The sequence below is a fragment of the Centruroides sculpturatus genome, unplaced genomic scaffold (genome assembly GCF_000671375.1).
Source record: "Centruroides sculpturatus isolate CEXI.00-Female unplaced genomic scaffold, Cexi_2.0 scaffold945, whole genome shotgun sequence".
Taxonomy (NCBI): domain Eukaryota; kingdom Metazoa; phylum Arthropoda; class Arachnida; order Scorpiones; family Buthidae; genus Centruroides; species Centruroides sculpturatus.
Window position 1 is genome coordinate 22,799 of NW_019385081.1, and position 20,803 is coordinate 43,601.

Here is a 20,803-nt window from a genome sequence, read left to right on the forward strand (position 1 = left end):
TATATTTTATTTCAAGAAATTATTTTAAACTTTTAATGAAAATAATAAGAGAAGCACAAGAAAACTATAAATCTAAGTTTATTAATAATTCCAATAATTTTATATTGATATCATTTTTATCTTTCAAAGTTTTGTTGAAATCTTAAAATCGTGTTGCTAAAGGTGCACAAAATCAGTTTTTACAAATTCAAACTGGCTTTGATGGTTAGATAGTTGGTAATGCTGGTTCAAATACATTTACTCTGAAATTTTCATGGATAGATCAATTTGGATATGTTTGGTCCTTACTAACCAAAAGGGCCTAGCTCAGTTTCCTAATCTTTTTTATGTATTGGTCACCCTTTAAAAAGTATTTTTACCCCTTCAATATATGCACATATATGCAATATATATACAGTCGCATAACTGCCTCCTACATAACTTTCAAATAAATTTAGTAATATGCCTTTTAAAGTGAAAATTTTTAATATTTTTTTTAACAAATTTTTTAATCTGAGGAGAGTTGATAGAAACTTGCAAACTTTCATTCACCTTGAGGGGTCAATACGGCCTTCATTGGGCAGCTCTGGCCTAAATGAACCCATACTAAAAATGAAAAAAAAACATTCTTTTAGTTCTCAAAGAGTGGGAAGAATTAAAGCAGCCATTTATTATTATTTATTTTTTTAATGATCTGTTACTAAAACTTTTTAAAACTAAGAAAAACTTTTGTAACGTATGCTCCTTTTTGAGAAATTTTAAAGAATTTTTTAAGAATATGAATAAACTTTAAATACAAAATATCAGTTTCAAAGTTTGTTATACTTTAAAACGAAGTTTACATAAATAGTTGATCCTGACTAATTTGAACAAAAATATGTTTTAAAACTAGAATTCTGTAGTTATTTGTTAATATATAATTTAGATCATATAAAATAACTGAATCTTTTATAACTTAAAAGATTTTTAGCAGAAACTTTAGCATGCAATGCACTGTGTTATCTGTAGAGAAATACCTAAGGACTGTAATGATTGAAATCTGTAAAATTCAAAAGACTTTAACTATTATTTAAAAGTTTGTTTTTCAAAATACATTTAAGACTTAAATAATTAAATGCTTGGTGGATTCATGTCTCTAGATACAAAATTGAATCTGTGCTGTTCCAGCCAACTTAGTGTGGATTTTGCACAATGTTTGTTGCAGAATCTGGTCAAAAAGTATGGCCACCATGATTTCTTAAAAAAGGAAGACAACATTTTAAATATTCATTAATATAAATTTCAGCATTTATATTCAGAGCAATATTTCCTTTTGTCACAAACAACAATTTTCAATCCATACTGGCAAATTGCTTGCCATATCAGATATTTTGAGTCAAACTTTTTGACACCAATTGATGTTTGAGATTCTGGAAAACCTTCAAACACTGTATAATAGCATGAGCTTGGAAGTGTAAAGAAGTCAACTTCACATATTTTTGTCATCTAAAACCAAACAAGCATTCTTTTTGCCAATTAAAGAATACAATTTTCAAGCTCTAGTTTTAATTACCCTTTTTTGTATTTCAGTCACTTTAGGTATTTTTTTAATATGATGTTATACTTGCAAATTGCTTAGCTCTTTGAACCATAGTTTGACATTTTTTTTCCCAACATCTCACTGATTTACTGCAATTTTTGGAAATGACTATCTTCTGGTTGAGTTGTGAGCTGCAAGCTCCATATTTTTCACCAGAACTTGGCTTTCGAAAAATGGACAATGTCTTACCAATTTAAAACTCCACCCACCATGGAAAATTTGTAGCTCTTTTGGTATAAAATGTTTTGGTTTTTCTGAACTTTCCATCCATTTCCAAACAATTTCTTTTCAATGGTTTATTTCATTCATTGTTTAAAGCAATAGAACAGTTACTTTAATAAAACTGATAGCAACAATTTCAAATAATTAGAATAAGGATTCTGTTATGGCAACAAACATAAAAGTTTATCTTTTGAATTTTATGGATTTCTATTGTTACAGTCCTAATTTCATAAAGCAATGAATTTAGGATATCTTACCTTCCTAAAGCAGGTGGCTTCACATATATGCTGGAATGGGTTATATACTCTTCAGAACAAGCATTAGACAGAACCATCTATTTATCATTTGGTAATAAGAATTGTCAAAAGTCTTAACATTTGCCAGATTATACTATTAATAATTAAGTAATTTGGCCTAGATGGTTAAGTAATTTTATTATTAATAGCAGCATTAATATAACCGAATATAATCTGGCGATTGTTTGGCATTAACCTAATAATTGGGTTTATGGATATTTATATTTTTATAATTCTCTAAATGGGAGAGTGGATACTTGTTCATAATGTCTCTGTATTGGTAAGACAAACAAGCAGTTGCAACATATTCTTGTACCTGTTGGTAGTAGAAGATTATAAACTCACAGATGACTAATGACATAGAAACACAGTATTCACCAAAATTGGCCATCTGCTATAAACATGCCTAGACTCACTAGGATAAAATTTTGCAGTTTGATCAATAAAATTTTTGGACATACAGGTGAATGAGTTCCTTGTATACACCTATTTTCACTTTTGGTTTTAACAAGCAGAATTTGTTACAGTGGGGGTTATTGTATATCTAAGTCATTATGTAAGTGTATCATTACGAGACAAATTATAGAGATTTAGTAAGGCCTTTCATGAAAGATGACAGCTAAATTCAAAGAGAAGTTTTCAATTAGTAGCATAGTCCAATAAATTATAGTGACAAATATAATAATCAAATTATTCTTAACTCAGAAAATAAATTTAATGATAAAAGCTTTATATAGAATGTTGTTTATTTTATTAATTTTCCAATGAGGAATTTTTAAAAATTGGATCCATTCATATTTCCTTAAAAACAGATCATCAAGATTTTTTCAGCTTAATGAATTTTACCAAATCATTAAGCTGCAAAAAATTCTGTATGGGAGCTTCCTCTTACTATTGTGATCAGATAAATGATTATGAAGTGTCAGGATGTCTGATACCAGTCAGTTTTTCTTTGGGAGAACTGACAAAAATTTCCCAAATGCATGTTTCAATCTTTTTTCATGGGCAAGTGTATAACCACTAGAAACTGGAAGGCTAATATATCACAAAAAATATCTGCAAAGCATAAGAATGTATCACAAATGTTTTCAGTCCACCTAGGACCTTCTTCAAGTGGAGTTCAATTTGTCAATACTTTGTTTATTAGATGGATTTTACTAGATGATAATCTCCCCTCTTCTAAAATGAGTTTATTTATACCAATGAATTATATGGGACTCATTTACATTGCATGCATGCAATAACATCTTAAAGCATGATAGGCATTTCTTGCCAAGAGCATTCTGAAGATGGTAATAATGATAACAAATACCCAATTTGCAACTTAAAGTTGGCCAGACTAGTCAACATGAAGGAGAATGGAGCAGTGGCATAGCGTAGTGGGGGCAGCCTGCCCAAGGTGGTGGCAAAATTTCACAATAAGTAATAATATCTTGTAAAAATTTGAACAATTTTATTTGATATTTGTCACACCTACGATTCGGACCGATTGAAATGAGCACAGAATAGTGTTACCACCCATTCGATTTTTACCCGGACAGTCCGGGAATCGACTCACTGTCTGGGTGAACTATTAATTTTGTCCGAGAATATCATGTGCAACCTGTTGACTTTTTTTTTTTTGCTTGTACAATTCGTATTCGTACACGTCTCCAATGTCCAATAGAGCTAAGTCATCTGTAGTTGTTTTTTCTTAATTTACTTACATTACTCCTACCCAAGTCTCCCTAGTCCCTAACTGTAACTGATTTAGAACTGGCATGCACTGCACATTATTCTTTGCATTGCAAAATGACATTATGCATGCGTCAGGAACTTCTGTTCGAACAAATCTCACCTGCCGTCCGGGTTAGTGATTTTAAAAAGGTGCCAACACTAGCATAGAATTTTTCATTACTTATTCTGACGAAACTGAATTTTAGTCTTTTAAATTGAGATATCTAAATAAGGGGGAGGCAAAATTTTCCTTTGCCTCGGGCAGCTGACACCCACGCTACACCACTGGAATGGAGGCAACAGAGAACATGGACACACATATACAAAGAAATATATAAATGAAAAAAGCCCAAGCATTGTTCTGAGGTTTCTTTTCCCAACTCTTCCATTCGGAGACCATGAAAATACTGTTTGATGACCTATTAATCTTTTTTGATTAAGTTTTTGAATTGTCACCAGAGACAGTTACTCAGAGATTAACACTTTCCTCCAAGAAACATTTTTCCCACTCACCCTTTTTCTTCTCTTATTGTATAGTGTTAGTTATATACACAATAATCCAATTACAGTTCTGATCTGATATTTATAATTCTCTTGATGGGAGAGTGGCTATGCATTTGATCTCATGTTTGTCTTACCAATACAGAGTTTTATGGCATGTCAATGCACTGTTACTGTAACACAATTTCTTCCTTTTGTCTAAACATTGAAGTTCTGTTTACTTCTAATGTTCAACTATGAGTCACAGGTCTAAAATATGCAAGCTCTTTCATGTTGCATCATGATTAATCTATCTATATATTGTGGGTATAGAATATGCAGCCTTTATCCTGAAAAACTGAAAAATTTAAAGTATTCCTATTATAATCATCACATTCTATTTTGGACTTTAAGTGTGTAAAATATCAAATTTTTGATAAAACAGGATTTGAAAATTGGACTATCTGATAACTATTGGACTGATGAAAATTAGGCAAACTATGGTTTCTATACCCATTATACTCAGATGTGAATTCAATTTTATATATCAACATAATATACAGTACAAAGTTTGAGATTCATCTATATAACAGTCTATGCTGGATAGTCATGGAAAGGATATATACTTTAAATTCATGTGTTTAAATGCATTCTATAACCTCAGTAAATTTCTATATAAAAATCAGTTTGATCAGGTAAATTAAATTTATTATATTAAGTTCATATATTATTCCATTTAAAAAATTGCTTGGAAAATAAGATATAAAAATACACAAAGAAAGGTAGGTACCTCAGCTAGTATGAAATAAATCAGATTGTGGTTTTAATGAGCGATTGAAGAAAAACTTTCAATTTTAAGTAAATTAAGGCCATGACAAAACTTAAAATCTTTGCACAAGAAGTATTAAAAACTTTCAGAAATAACTTTTATTGCTAAAATCTAAATGTAATTCTATTTCCTGCTCTTCAGTAAGTTTTTCAAGTCAATGTGTTTTCACTATGTGTAGTTTAGCAATATACCGTAATAAAAATTCCTAGAAATAATCTTATTTAAATATAGTACAGTATTTTCTTAAGATTATTTTCTTAAGTGGTATCTATTATTAAACTTATTGCTTTGTACTGCTTAAGTTCATCCTATCTTTGGTACTTTTGCATTCTTTTGCAAGTTTATATAATTAAAAATTTTAAATTTATAAGATTCTTTAATTGCTCAAAGTTAAATAAAAATGTAAATTTCACTTAAATTTAATGAGCACAATAATGAGCACAAATGTAAAATTCATATAATTTTTTCTATTAGTGCACAATGTTTCCAAATATTATCCATAACAAATGGTCTATGAAGACTAAATGAATGATTTAAGATTGATTTAATGATTTCAGAATGCATTTTTTAAAAATAAACTAGTCATCATCATCCAGAAGAAAGTACATACAAAATTTAATCTGATGTTTCATGATTATTCAATAAGTAAAAATTATTAAAAGCCATATAAGATATATATCTGGGATTTCTGAATAGTATAGTAAGTGGATAAGATTATATTAATGAATTCAGTTTTTTCCCCCAAAGTAGAAAAAAACTTCAATTGAAGTTATGAAATTTAATGAATGAAAACTTTTATTTGATTCTCTGAATACACAAATAAGAATAAGTCTATACAATTCAACTGTAATAGTATACAGATACTTTAAATCCTTCTCCCCCTCAAAATTACCAACACATCAGAAAAATTAAAAAATTGATAACTTCAATAAAATCACATTCAAATAAAATTTAAGCCATGATTTTCTTTGCTTTTTAGAAACTTAACTATAGGTTTACAGAAATGTCATTTGGGGTAAAATTAGTCCTTAAGAGTAATTTTAAATCTGAAATCACTTCTTGCCAAAATGGGGGCATTAAATTTGGCAACCTAAGTTGTGATTTTAGAAATAAAATTTACTATTTTCAATAAGTATAAATATAAATTGTGACCAATTTTTGGAGAAATTGATTTTTAATAATCTAAAAACTTAGCTTTCTGGATTAAATAAATGCAGAGATCATTTAAATTTCAAAAAGAATTAAAACAATGATTAAAAAACTGAAATAAAATATTTTATTGAAAATATCAAAAAGTATATCCATTTAACAAGTGACAATCATGTATAAAAAATTCAGGTGTATACATTGAATTTAACAAATCAAAAACAGACATGCACTACAATATTAAATTGTATAAATTTCATACCCATTCACACTTTCACAAACAGTAATAGTGTTAGTAGCAAAATAAAAACTAAAATTTGCAACAATTGAGGAAAATTTCTGATATTTACATAATCTGGTTGAGATATTAATTGGTTAATATTTTAAGTGGCACAATCTGTATATTTTGAGTGACTGATGATATTCATATTCAATATTTGGCCAATTTCGACAACAGACGTTTCCTTTCAGAACCTGGTGCAGCTTCAAAATGCACATCTTTCTTCATGCTTCCAAAGTAACTGTTTAACTCTGAAAAAATAAAAATTTATAAAACCAGAAGTTTGCTATTATATATATATATATATATATATAAACATCTTTATTGTAGGGTATCGGGTTTCATAAAGCTACAAGTATTGTATGACATGGGACTAAATTTGACCAAAGAGAGAGGCATTAGGCACCATCTCCATATTAAATTTAATAATTATAGATTAAACTGGAAGAAAATAATAGGCCCGGAGTGGGACTAACCCACAACTCCCGCTTGCCGTGTGGATGTGTTACCAATTACACTATCTGGACCTTTAGTCCGATCACCTGTTCCAGTATAATTATTATTATAGCAGATATTTAGACCAATGTCTTAAGACTGTTCTAAAAAAACCCAGTTGTAGTTTTAGTTTGCAATTATAATAATAAAAAAAAGGAAGTGTGTAAATTGTTACAATAAAATTTATTTGATATCTCTGAATTCTATTTGTTTTCAGTCTTCAAATTATACTGTGTAACAAGATTTTTCATTGACAGTTTTTTAGAAAATGAAAAATTTTCAATTTATAAAGCCCACATCTCTTATGGTTAAGTTTAGAACAACCAGAACTCACTTTAGTCAAAAAACAAAGCAATTTCAACTGAATAGCATTCCAGTTTTTTGCTATATATGCACAGCAATAAATAGAATAATATTTAAATTGTTACTCCTGCATACCCAGAGTGTGGGCAAAGGAGCTCTGACATCTCCAAAGTAAAAGGAAAAGAAACACTAGGAAAACACTTTTGGAAATTTACTAATTAAATACTGCACTCTTAGAACCGATAACCAGTGTGATATAAAAAAACAAAAGATAAAGATCACCACAAACGTTTTTGAACTGCTGTGAGTTCTTCAGGTGTGAAACAGAATTACTGATGGAACAGAGGAAACTGTTAAGGAAATTCGAGAAACATTAGAAGAAGGTGTTATGTGAGACGTATGCATATTCATCTGGTTGACCTATCACAACCTTAAAGTTTAGAGTCCAACACCTGACAGGCTGGCAACAGAACCAACTCATCCTTAAAATTGATGCAGTTGTCATTGAGGGTCGATTTATAAATGTGGATGGACTAGCCACTTAAGGTGTTTGGTGTGTGACGTGGTGCATAAGAGCTTTGCCTGGTGGAAGGCTGCCACAATATCTGGATTGGTGGCGTGTGTGGCGAGGGCAGAAGTATTTCTATTATGATGCATGTCTGCTATATGTTCCTGAAGAACTCACAGCAGTTCAAAAACGTTTGTGGTGATCTTTATCTTTTGTTTTTTTTATGTCACACTGGTTACAGGTTCTAAGAGTGCAGTATTTAACACATCCTGGTGTTTTGTGGTGTAGTTACTAATTAAAATTATGTTTGTTAATTCATAATATAGAAATAGAACACATGTCACATAAGGTGGGAATTTTATTGAGTTCTCATTAAAAATTTCTCTCCCCTGTTCAATTTGGCTCCCAAGATTAAATCTTGTGCTACTGCCTGCATATATTCTTGCATTCATGACAACTATATATGTTACATTTAACCATAGACATTTATGTATAAGGGATAGAAGGGACATTTTCCCAATATTTTTGTATCAGCAAATACCCAATATTTTAATGTCATACTACAAGAATTAGTTAAAGTACAACAGGTATACCTTTTTATATCCACTCAACCTGACAATGAGAAATTTTTCTTACTCATTGGGGGTTGGACCAATGACAAATCTACCATTATTTTATTACAACATATCTATCTTTAATTTTTTAAGACTGAAGAAATCTATTTTAGTCAAGTCAATCTTTTAAAAATATTAAATTCAATATATTTAAGATCAAGCTAAATTAAAGTACTACTTCCATTGAACTAACTACAAAAATACCAGTACACTAGCCATTGAATATAATTGATGATCAAGATTTACAACAGAACAAATCTTAAACAGAACAAATTTAAAACATTTCAAATTACCTGAGATTGCATGTAACATTTTTCTTCTTGCTACAAATGTAACTCCCAGTTCCTGTAAATCAGAATCTTTCAAAGTAAGGAACACACTTAAATCAATCTGAAAGTAAAAAGATGCATAAGTTAAATTGAGATGATCAATTACATTTTAACCAATTGTTACAATTTTATTAATAAAAAGAAAGAAAGTAATTTTTTAAGGCAAGAAGAAATTAGAACTTAAGATTAAAGATAAGACTGTTGTCTTTGAGATTCATGAGAATTCAAGCTTCTACAAATAACATTTAGTTATTTTATGAATAGAACTTTCTGAAGAAATGCAGTTTGGTAAGTTTACATATCATATCATTAGTTCAATGTTAAATGTTGGAATTTCTAGACTCATTTGCAGAAGCTTCACACTAAGCTAGCTTAGAAATTTGAAGCTTAACGCCAAAAAACACTTAGAAATATTAGAAAATATGTTTTAAATTAACCAGTAAGGCACCATCAAACCTTCATAATAGATTTTTAAAACTAATTTATACACTGAACAAATTAAAATTTCCTGTCAAGAGACATTTCTGAGCAAGTTATAATCTATTAAAAAATTCCAATTTTATTTTTGAAGAAGATATTTCTCTCAACTATAAACAAAATCAAACTTTGAATATATTTGCAAACTTTCAAATATTTTGTTCTGAACATTACTCCTATATTATTTATCAGTAATACCAACAGTGGAAAAGAATATATTTATGACAAATATATCCATCGAATTGAAAATTTTTCATAAAAAAGTATTTCAATTAATACATTAATGAAATGGCCAAGGACAAAAAAATATTTTGAGGCTGTGAAAGAAGGGCAGGGTGCAAAGACTTTCTTCAAATTGAATAATTTTACAATATTCTTCATTGATAATTACATTTAAAAAAATTTTATAGTCAGGACAAAGTCCAGTTATTTTACTATTTTAAAATTTCTATATTATAAAAAACATTCCAAATGCATAATTGAATTGAGATTACAATCATTCTTAAATATAATATTGTATTTTTGTATAGTAAGTAAAGAATTGAAAGTCAAAATATGAATTTTGTCAAATTTTATTCTCCATATTGAATATCAACTTCAGGATACATTTTTCATTCATTCATCAAGAATTTATATCCCCCGAAAAAATATTACATAATATCTACTTATTCCAGCAGAGCTAAGTAATTTACTAAAATAAAATATTAAATTTTAAAAAGCTTCCTAAGTATTTTTTTTGTAAAGTTAATGTAATAATATATCTATATTACAGGCAATTTTAGATTAACTGGACTAAGGTGTTATCTGGATGATACTAGCAGCAAGTCATTTTTCACTTCTTGAAATTATGTTGTTTTGGTGATATTTTGCAACTATGGTAACAATTTAAAATTTTAGATTGTGCATTTATGCACATTTCTGGTAATAGTTACTCTAAATAGATTGACAGTGGCAAGACAATCTAAAAATTTTAAAAATACACACTTATTTACATAAAACTATTTTGCCTTCATCAATCTAGTTAAGAGTATTTGCAACTTATGAGTCTATGTAGGGTATTAACGCAGATGATATTATTATTCTGCTATACCATCAGAATCATGAAGTGCTTCAGGACTACACAAACAATTTCCTAAAATCGGTCTATAACTGGAGTCAAGAAAATTATCATATCATTAATTATGGAAAATGCAGCACAATGATCTTCCCTAAGGGAAATCCCCTCAAGAAAAAGGTCTTCCATCCGGATTAATGGTCAGAAAATTCAATACACAAACACCATTAAGTATCTCCGAGTCCTCCTAGACACAAAACTGTCATGGAAAGACCACGTAAACTACTCCTACGACAAAGCTATTACTGTAAGTCATAAACTGAGATCCATTGCCAGGAATTGTTGGGGCTTGGACAGCAACTGCAAAATCATTCACAGATGTGTTGTCGAACCCATCCTCACCTATGGATGTGAGGTTTGGGGTTACACAGCAAACAGGACCAACATATGAAAGAAACTCCTTTCTGCCCAGAGGGCCGCTGCAATAGCAGTCACTAAATCATACATACATCACTGTTCCTATGGACGCCCTGTTGGTGATCGCTGGCCTGATTCCGGTTAATGTATTTATAGATGATCACAAGGTTAAGAATCTCCTGGTGAACATGAACTCCTCCAACACCAGCCAAGAGTATATTCACAAGACTGTTATCAATTACAATCTACCTGACCAGCGGAGTAGCATGGGTGTCAGCCGCCTGGGGCAAAGGAAAACTTTGCCGTCCCGTTATTTAGGTATCTCAATTTAAAAGACTAAAATTCAGTTTCGTATCAGAGCAAGTAATGAAAATTTCCTTGCCAGTGTAGCCACCTGTTTAAAATAGCTCCATTGGATATTGGAGGTGTATATGAATACAAATGAATTGTACAAGCAAATAAAAACTGCACATTGCATCCCCGGGTGAAATTAATACTTCACCTGGACTATTCCATGCTCATTTCAATCAGTCCGAATCATAGGTGAGACGATAATATGGGATAAAATGGTTTAAACTTTTACAAGATATTATTTATTGTGAAATTTTGCCGCCCCCTAAAAAGTGCCACCCCTGTCACCCCCATTACGCTACGCCACTGTACCTGACCAGATCCACCCACTGGTGGATGAGGACCTGGAGCATGGCCTTGATCTCAATGTTGATCAACCCATCATTCACCCTGCAAACCAGATCTCTAATTTTGACCAACACCCCCTCAAACCCCTGGGGGCTCTGTATCTACACTGATGGCTCCAAGGCATCTAAAGCTGTTGTCACAGCAGCCTGTCTGGAAGACCCTCATAAGAAAATCTTTTGGGAAGCGGCATTTAAACTTCATAAGAACTGCACTAACAACCAAACAGTCTCTGGCAATTTGGAAAACCCTGAAGTATGCGCAAGACAACATTCAACTGTTCAGGAGTAGAACAATAAACATGAGCAACAGCCATACAGCCGTACAGCAAATTAAAAAAAGGGAATCAAACTCCCCAACATCCACAACACTCTGAATATCATCAAGGCACTCAAAGATGCTGCTTCCATTAAATTCTAATGTGTTAAAGGACACACTGGCGACAGGGGCAATGAAAAAGTAGATGGCCTCGCTAAGAAAGCACACAAGGTGGCATCTCACCTTCTACTCCTCTGTTCCAATCTCCTACATATACAGAAAACTTTCAGCTGTTCTTATGTCATGGTGGCAAAGGAGTGGGACAGCAATTCCACTGGGCATATCATCCACAATTTCTTCCCTGACGTTGTCCATAGGTTTAACCTCACACACCTGAGCACAAATCACGCTCTTACCCAGATATTAACTGCACGTGGGAACTTCAAATGCTACCTGCACCACTTCGTAAAAATGGTACAGTCAGACAGTCTCTGACTGTTCTGTCAAAGAAAAAGATGACCCATTCCATCTCATCTTCACCTGTTCGAAACACACCATGACATAAGAACAGCTGAAAGAAATGTTAACAAAAACAGGTCACCACTGGCCCTGCCACCTCAATGCCTTCAAAGACAAGGACATGTTTATGACTTTCATTAACTATGTCAACAAACTCCACCTCATGGACTACAACCCTTCAGCATCTAACAGTCTTCTCTCCAGCTCCCTCACCTTTGAGCTCTCAAGACTGACTAACCTGACAGTATCAGTCCACCTACTCCATTGTACCCCACTATCAAGGTGCCTCCCCGTTCATACTCTCTCTGGCACCTTGTGTCATTGTTCTCTTGCTATTTGTCATGTCTATGGAAGGCATCCACTTTAGTCTCTTTATCCTACACACAATCATTTAATCCAATCATGTTAATCTTAAATTGTTCTCTCTGGACAGATGGTTCGCAGCAGGCACCCTTGTTTTCTCCTTTTCCCCTTTGCTCTTTTCCCATTCCCACCCACACCTCACCCTATCCTATCTCCATCCCCCTCTTCCCTTCCTTCTGGCTATACCTCCAAGTTAAGACTATTTTCTTTACAAACTAAACTATGTAGGGTATTAGCAAAGTCAGATGTAAAATAATGCTTTGCATTGTTTACAGAACAGGTTTAACAAAATTCCAAATTATAAAAAAAGATATATAAAACTGGATTGCCTGGGCAAAAACTAAAGATTACAAAATAATCTAGTATTATAATATAACAAGCATTAAAATGAAAACCATATAAAGAGTTGTCATTTTAGCCTACCATTATGTTTATTGCGACACTCTGATGACTAATGAAATAGAGTTAGTAAGAAATAACACAAATCATATTTTCAATTGGTGTCTACTTATCATATATCAAATGGTAATCTGTCAACAAATCAAATTTTGTGAAAAAACAGACCAAATGTTTAAACATGATACCCTCGAAGACTACTTAATACAAAGTTACTAGCCTGCACAAAATATGAAATATGTTTTATATAATTTTCCTATTTGAATGCCATCATACCACTGGGTCTGATAGAAGTAACTGTTACAGAAGGAGGTTGCATAGTAGTCATTATCCTCCTCCCAGAAGAGAGGAGGGTCAGTGACTTAATTAATATTGGTCTATTAATATTTGAAAATGTGATCCATGTGTTGGATAGATTGTGATGGCCTCTGCATGTGATCAAAGTTGCTAATATTAATGTCCAAAGATTCATTATAAGACTTGTTTAAATAAATAAAGTCTTGTAAAAAAAATGCAAGAATAATATACTTTTTATCATCACAATATACAATATTGCAAAAATTGCTTAACTATGTTCTCATAAATATTCTCATAAATGTTCTCATAAATATTCTCATAAATATTGTGCTTATAAAAAAATTATTGGGCTGCAATTTAATAAAAATTGTAGACCTATAAATTCCCACTGTCATCTGCATGTGTCCTTCCTTAAAATCTCAAGAAAAGAGTTACATACATGTAAGTCAAGACTGGATATTGAAAGCTTAGGGCAGGAGGCCTAGATTAACTATACACAAATTTCTGGTTTGGACCAAAGTCACATTAATTCAAAAAATTCAGCTGAATAGAGTTAGATTTCCTGCTAGCAATAGTCATGCTGGTTAAGTATGATGTACAGGGGCAAGAGACAACACTAAAAGAGTTGAGAACATTGTGATGAAAAATTGCAGCACAACATTGTGACAATGTCAAATGAAATCTATTATTAATGTTAGAATTATTTTGATTTGATTATGGCAATGTAACATGTTAGTGAACTGCCGAGGGGATGCATCCCAGAAAGACCTATGGGAAGCTGGACCCTACTTAGGTGATACTAAGAAAAGAAAACCTGGAAAACTCCATGTGCACAGCCCATTGACAATGCCTGAACCCACAACCTAACTACCAGCATTGTGATTTTAGCCATTTAGCTACTGGAGGGACTTATTAGAATTAAGAAGGGTTTTTCATTTCTGAACAGTACTGGGTTGTTAGATGTGGAAAATTAATACTTAGAGACTTTTCACAGGATAACACTTTCAATTTCATGTAGACAAGTGCTATATGCTACCTGTCACAGTAATGATATAGCATGTCTATTTTGCACTATATCATTTTTAAAAATATATTCATTCACTTAATTATTGTAACCATTATAAATGTAATTTTTACAATAAAAAGGATAGTTTATTATTTTCTCACATTTTTTGCCAATAGTGGGCACTATGTAAAGTAAGCAAATTGAATGTAGATAGAAATTGATTTATAGACATCCAATCAATATTTTGGGGTGGGATATACGACATTAAGTTAGATGTACGTGAAACATAATTGCAGAGTTTTGTAGCAATTGGTCAAATGGCCTAGAAGTGTTTAGCAAACAAACATCCTTATATATATATATGTAAATATCCATTTTATTATGATAAAGTACACAAGTGAAAATGCAAGAGATTTTCTAAAATTTAAAAATACATAATTTACCTCAAATTTAATTTTTACATCACTACTTTAGGTTTAAAAGATATTACCTCATTTTCAAGAAATATATCTATGTACTTCTCTACTCCAAGTTTTCTAAATAATCTAGGCAGATGATTGAAGTCTTCCCATGAAATATTTAATTGTGAAGAATAATCAAAATAATCACTAGAGCTGAAAAACTTTCCACCTATGTTAAAATATTTTATTAATATACACATATACATTAAAGAAAAAATAAAAACTTTACAACTCACCAGAATCACTTACAAATACTTTATCATCAGAGAGATCTGTATGCATCTATAACAGCAAAAGAATTTAATACAAATTAAAAGATGACTTAAATAAATTAGATACCTGTTCAGCATTTCTTAAATTTGATGATGCAACTTCTTTCAGTTTATTCTTAAGCTGCAAATCTGGAAGTGATTTTGAGAAATAGCAACCTGACCAGATATCTGTTGGCTTCCTTGTGCTTGTGTCAACAGATTGTTCAAAAGCTACAACAAAGTATATTGAATACATAGTAGAAAAAATTAGATTGCATTTTTAAAAAATATTAGAAAAAGAAATACTAGTACCTTTAGAAGCTAAAAGCCACTTTTCATCATAGCACAAGTCAGACAGTTGTGCCATCAAGTTTTCTTCAAAGTTATTTAAGTGTTGGCTTACAGAGTTATATTCATCTCTGGGAATAAATTACTGATTACTTTAAAGTAAACAATTATTTAAAGAATGAACTTACATATTGGATAACTGTTTAAGATTCCACTTTTCATTCTTCTGTACACTAGAATCTTTCATATCCATGCAATTTTCAGTTCCGTTTACTAAATTATTAAATTGGACAATAATTATCAAGGAATAAATTAAAAAGTTCACTATTTGCTTTACTGAAATTAGTTGACATAACATTCTGTATTTATTCTGAAAATGGTAATTTTATATTAAGCATTTTTGTATAAGCTTAAATACAGAATGTTTAACAAAAACATTTATTTTCTGTTCATTATCTATGTTAAACTCAAGAACTAAAAAAAAATTTTCCACAAATGCATTCCAATTTCAGATCCAACTACAATAACAATTTTCATATCATGGCAGTTTCAAAAATGCCTACAACACATTTTGGCATATTCAATAAGACCACAAAGTGAAATTTGTGGTCTTATTGAAAAACTTAACACTTCATTTCCTTGTACAATTCAGTCACAAAGACAATCAAGATTCTTTTAATAATCAGCCAACACATGATCTGGCAATTGAAAATGCCACAATACACTGAGGACAATTATTAATGCAGCCATAGTGCAATGTGATAAAAATATCTGTGCAAAAAATAAATTTTTGCACAGATATTTTTAATAAATACTTAAAATGTATAATTTCCACCAAAGGATTAATTCTGAACAATCACAGTATTTTTCTAATAAACAAAGTTCCCAACACGATGTTATATAATTCATAGAACTTTTATATTTTTACTCAACACTTCCTTGTATAATTCAGTCAAGATGACAATTTGCTGTTAATTTGTGACTGTCAATTCATTGCAAATTTGTTTTCAATAATGACATTCACACAGATACCAACCCAAAACAAGATTTTTATATTAAAAAAATGATAAATAGAATTGTCTTAGAAATTTAAAATTGTGTCATGTTGTATTAACAAGCATTCACAATGATCTTGTGGCATTTTCACATTTCCAAAACTAACTTAAGTTAGACATACCATTTAGTAGGGCCAGAAATATCTTATTGGTACATATTGCACCATGCAGTCTACTCATAATGACAGATGATTGCTATAGACTGCAAACATAGGATGTTAAGAAATTAGACAAAGTGAAATGAGTGGTAAAGGAATCAATACAAGTAATTTGGCCCTATGATTGGAATTAGGAATACCAAAGTTTAGGAGCCTGTATTATAGGAGAGCAACAAGTGTACTGTACAAAAGTCTGACATTGCTGTTAAACATTTGTTAAAGCAATGCATGGAGTGCTGTTAATTCATACTTTTCTAAATACCACTATGAAAACTGATGGATAAAACTACAGGGTTTAAGTTTGATGATGAAAGAGTTACCATCTGTTCATATAGCACAGTCTAGATGTTAACAGGATTCAACTCAAAAGTGCAAATAGCAGCTCTCATGCTTGTCAAAGTCTTGTCCATATATTGAATGACTAGTTCAAAATTTTCCTTATTGCACTTGGGTCAATCACTGTCCATCTGATCTTGAAAAAAAAAAAAAACTCCTTTTCTCACAATTATAGATTGCAGCAAATGTTAAATAATAGGAGTATATGATTTATAATACAGCCATTGTGCTGATCATTCTTTGCATTTAGCTTCCCCATTAAGATTCATGTCAGCTAGTTCCAAGATGTAAATTTCTCCTTTACATCTGAAACATTCACTTAGTTAATAGTTAAAAAACCACTGAACACTAATAGTTTGTCAGAGATAGGTGCATCACCAATGGGCTGCCAATTTAAAATGTTAGCCACAGGTTCTCTATGTGGCTAACATTTCTCATTGAAAACTTGTCCCTATTTAAAATTCTTGGGTAGCATTTTTCCTTTGGCAAATCACCCACATGTTGCATTGCTGTATCCAGTGGAGCACCCAGGAGGCAGAGGATCAAGGGGCTCTGGAACCTCCAAAGACAAAAGGAAAAAAAAAAAACTAGAAAATTATCTAAAAAATTTTTTACCAAATTATTTTGTTTTATTTATATTATGTCTTGTCTTTAAAACATGAAACTATATATTTTTTTTATTATTCATGAATTAGTGGCCACATAAAATGGGAAATTTTATTGAATTTGCATTAATTTTTATCCATTCAACTTGGCTCCAAGATTAAATCCTGTGCTGTCTCACCAAACTAAAATGTGAAAACAGTGTGAAACTTTTATAACATTTAATTACAAGTAGACAGTAATATCTTAAATACCTTTTTGCAAATGTTCTAATTTGCATTTCCTTAAGATATGAATATTATCCTTTAATAATCATTTTTTTCATAATAAAGGATAAGTCAAATCTGAAAGTACTTTACTTAACCACCAGATTACATCAGGCTACTTTATAATTAAATTACTAAATAATTAGACATCACAAACTATTTAGTAATTAAATATAACTGAACAAGTAGCCCAATGTAAACAGTTATTTGGCTTTACAGATTTAGAGTTGTGAAGTTTATATTTTATCTGATCAACTTTATTGTTAATTGCATTTAGTTTGACATGAAATTAAAAAGTAGGTTATCAATAAAGAAAAAACAAACAAACATTCTCTGTTGAATATTAAAAGTGAAAATAGGAATGGCTTGTTTTAAAACTGCTACAGGAAACCATGAAACAAGGCACATTGTAATAACTGAGCCTTCTTACACTACACACATGCTATACATGTGTGTATAGCATGTGTGTAGTAAGTGTATAGCAGCAAACATTTAGGAGCTTGTAACACTTACGGAACAGCTGCAGTAACCCTAGTTCACAGAACTAATCAATTGCTTTTATTGACCCCCCCTTCTACTATCCATTTAATTTCTTCAGTAATTTCTTATCATTTATAATATGCCATTTGTTGATAAGATGCATTTCTATTTCAAGAGAAGTAAAATTAAATAAAGTATTTCCTATTAAACAGTTTTGGAACCAATATATAATCCATTTAATTATTTAAGATAAATATTAAGGCACTAGTTTCCAAATTTAGACATTATCTTATCTAAATAAGATTTTTAGATTTATCAATTTTAAAAATCTTTATTACTTGCATTTGTTCTTTTAAAGAATGTTCAATGTATTATTCCTAAATATGAGCAGAAATATCCAACATTTCTCCAGTAAAACAATAAATCTACTCACCATTGGAAAGAGCCATTTTATGTTTAACTTCATGGTAACTTTGAGATGAATTATGAATGGTCGTATCTTTTTCTATAAAAAAAAAAAAAGCATATGATCAAAAAGAATAAACTTATTCATGCATTCAAAAAAACAAAATAATACCTTTATTAGATAAGTAAAGAGAACTAGGATCTGTAGTCTTATATTCATGAGTTACTTTATCTTGTGTTGTCTGAATTATATCATTTCCCCATTTTGAATTATATGAAAACAACTGATGTGTTCCTGTCTGTGATGGCACCTGTTGAAAAGACCAACCACTAAATGTTGGTTTCTCTTGTACAGATGTAGTTGATTGACTACAAGGCCATGAAGTTGTAGAAGTTGCTTGGGGAGACCATATATCTGGCATAAATAAAGGATTACATACACCTGAAAACTCATTTTGTTTTGGATTCTGTTGTAAAACAGAAAAGTTACTAGATGAACTTGTATTAACAGTTGGCTTCTTAATCAGATGATTAGAGGATTCTGAATCAAGTTTTCTTTTAATCTGTGGTGGCATTGGTCTACAACTTGTTTGAGGAATGCAGAATTCAGCACGAGGTGCTGGTATTCTGTAAGTATTCTGAAAATGTGGAAGGGGCCCTTCTAGATTGCTAGTTTTGTTTAGCTGTTCCAGAACATTATTGATAATAGATGACAACTTGGGATTTGTTGTAACTTGAACAGGAAGGAAATTTTTGTCTATATTTGCCATTGCAGAATGAAAATCTGAAAAAATTAGTTAATTACTTATTTATTAATCACATCAAAAATCTTTTTAATTTAAAAAGTACCATTTAGAATTTTAACTCTCTCATCAACTTGTTTTGAACTTTTGCATACATCATTTCCTTCTGTTAAGGACATTGTTGCAATAAAGAGAGCTGATGCCAAGGCAGCAGCATGCTTGTCACAGCACACAGGGACTTCAGATTTATCAAGATTCAACATCTGTCGCCTTACTTCAAATAAGATCCTTGATTCTCTTTCTGGACCTTGCACAGTAATGGTCTGGGGGAAAAATTTATTATAACAATGAACCTTAAAAGAAATATTAAGTTATTTTTACCTTCACATTCTCCTTTTTCTTCAATCTCATCATGATGTTAACTTTATATTCTGACATCATATTTGTAACTTGTTCTGTTTTAAAGATGAAAACAATCATTTAAATTTTTGGTAGAAAAAAAAAGGGAAATAGATACAAATATAATGCAAATTGCAGATCAACAAAAAAAAAATTCTGCTTACATACAGTAGACTCACTCAGTTAACCAAGCACCCATGGGGATTAGTACATACATGCCAGATAGAGTTTCTGGGTGCTTGAGAGTTACTATTAAAAGTAGGTCCAAGTAATACTATACCCAATACTATCCCATATCAAACTATATTGACTTTATATTAATATTGAAATACAGTAGAAGCAAATTAAGATAAAAAGACAATTTAATTTAACAGATTTTATAAAAACTGCTTTGAATACAGTGTGCAATTACAGTTAATTAAATGGCAGTGGGAGAAACTTGGTGCATGAAGCATACTCAATGTGGCATGCAAAGTTTAAACTACATTTCTGCTAGAAATTGATAATTGGTTGGATTTGGGGGTTTTGTGGCATAAGGACTAGATAGGCCATGCTAGAAATTGATTTTAATAGTTTGTATTTAAAGTATTAGTTAAAGTTTTTGCTGGTTGCTTGAGTTCCAGTTAACAATCCACTGTATACCTGTAATATTTCACACCACCTCTACACATTTTAATTTGAATTATTACTTATTTTTCAATAATTTTTCTGTATTTAACATTTTATACGCGAGAAAGAGCTGGCAACACTAATTTTAACATTCTTGGCAGACAAAGGGTGAACCTAACTACATGGCCAGCACATATGCCATTTTTCCACCAGGCCCCACAATTATGGGATGTAAAATATATATCCTAAAAAAAAACTATATATCCTAAAACTTTTTCCTAAAACATGTTATAGAACAATTGAGGGTATATAAGTAGAGTAACCAAAGGGCGTTTCACCACCTTTCATTGGAAATTATTTCCAAATGAAAATATGAAATTTTTGAAAGAACAATCATATGCTGCTGTTCTATCACTTGAAAAATGGCCTTGCAATGCAACAAAAAATCAATCTCACTTGCAAAACATTGTTCACCCATGAATGCTTTAAC

General features: G+C 31.1%; 1 protein-coding gene across 1 annotated transcript in view; it reads right to left on the reverse strand.

The window, feature by feature from the left end:
* Positions 1-6,387: 6,387 nt before the first annotated feature.
* LOC111634377 (protein bicaudal C homolog 1-A-like) overlaps positions 6,388-20,803 on the reverse strand; it is a 28,103-nt gene continuing 13,687 nt past the window's right edge. The window contains exons 10-20 of the mRNA XM_023379142.1: positions 19,687-19,760; positions 19,412-19,628; positions 18,735-19,346; positions 18,591-18,662; positions 15,448-15,532; positions 15,284-15,390; positions 15,060-15,202; positions 14,957-15,002; positions 14,750-14,889; positions 8,741-8,837; positions 6,388-6,778 (exon numbers count right to left, since the gene is read on the reverse strand). Of these exons, the coding sequence (XP_023234910.1) occupies positions 6,678-6,778; positions 8,741-8,837; positions 14,750-14,889; positions 14,957-15,002; positions 15,060-15,202; positions 15,284-15,390; positions 15,448-15,532; positions 18,591-18,662; positions 18,735-19,346; positions 19,412-19,628; positions 19,687-19,760 (1,694 nt within the window). The 3' untranslated portion in view covers positions 6,388-6,677. The remainder of the gene's footprint in view (positions 6,779-8,740; positions 8,838-14,749; positions 14,890-14,956; positions 15,003-15,059; positions 15,203-15,283; positions 15,391-15,447; positions 15,533-18,590; positions 18,663-18,734; positions 19,347-19,411; positions 19,629-19,686; positions 19,761-20,803) is intronic.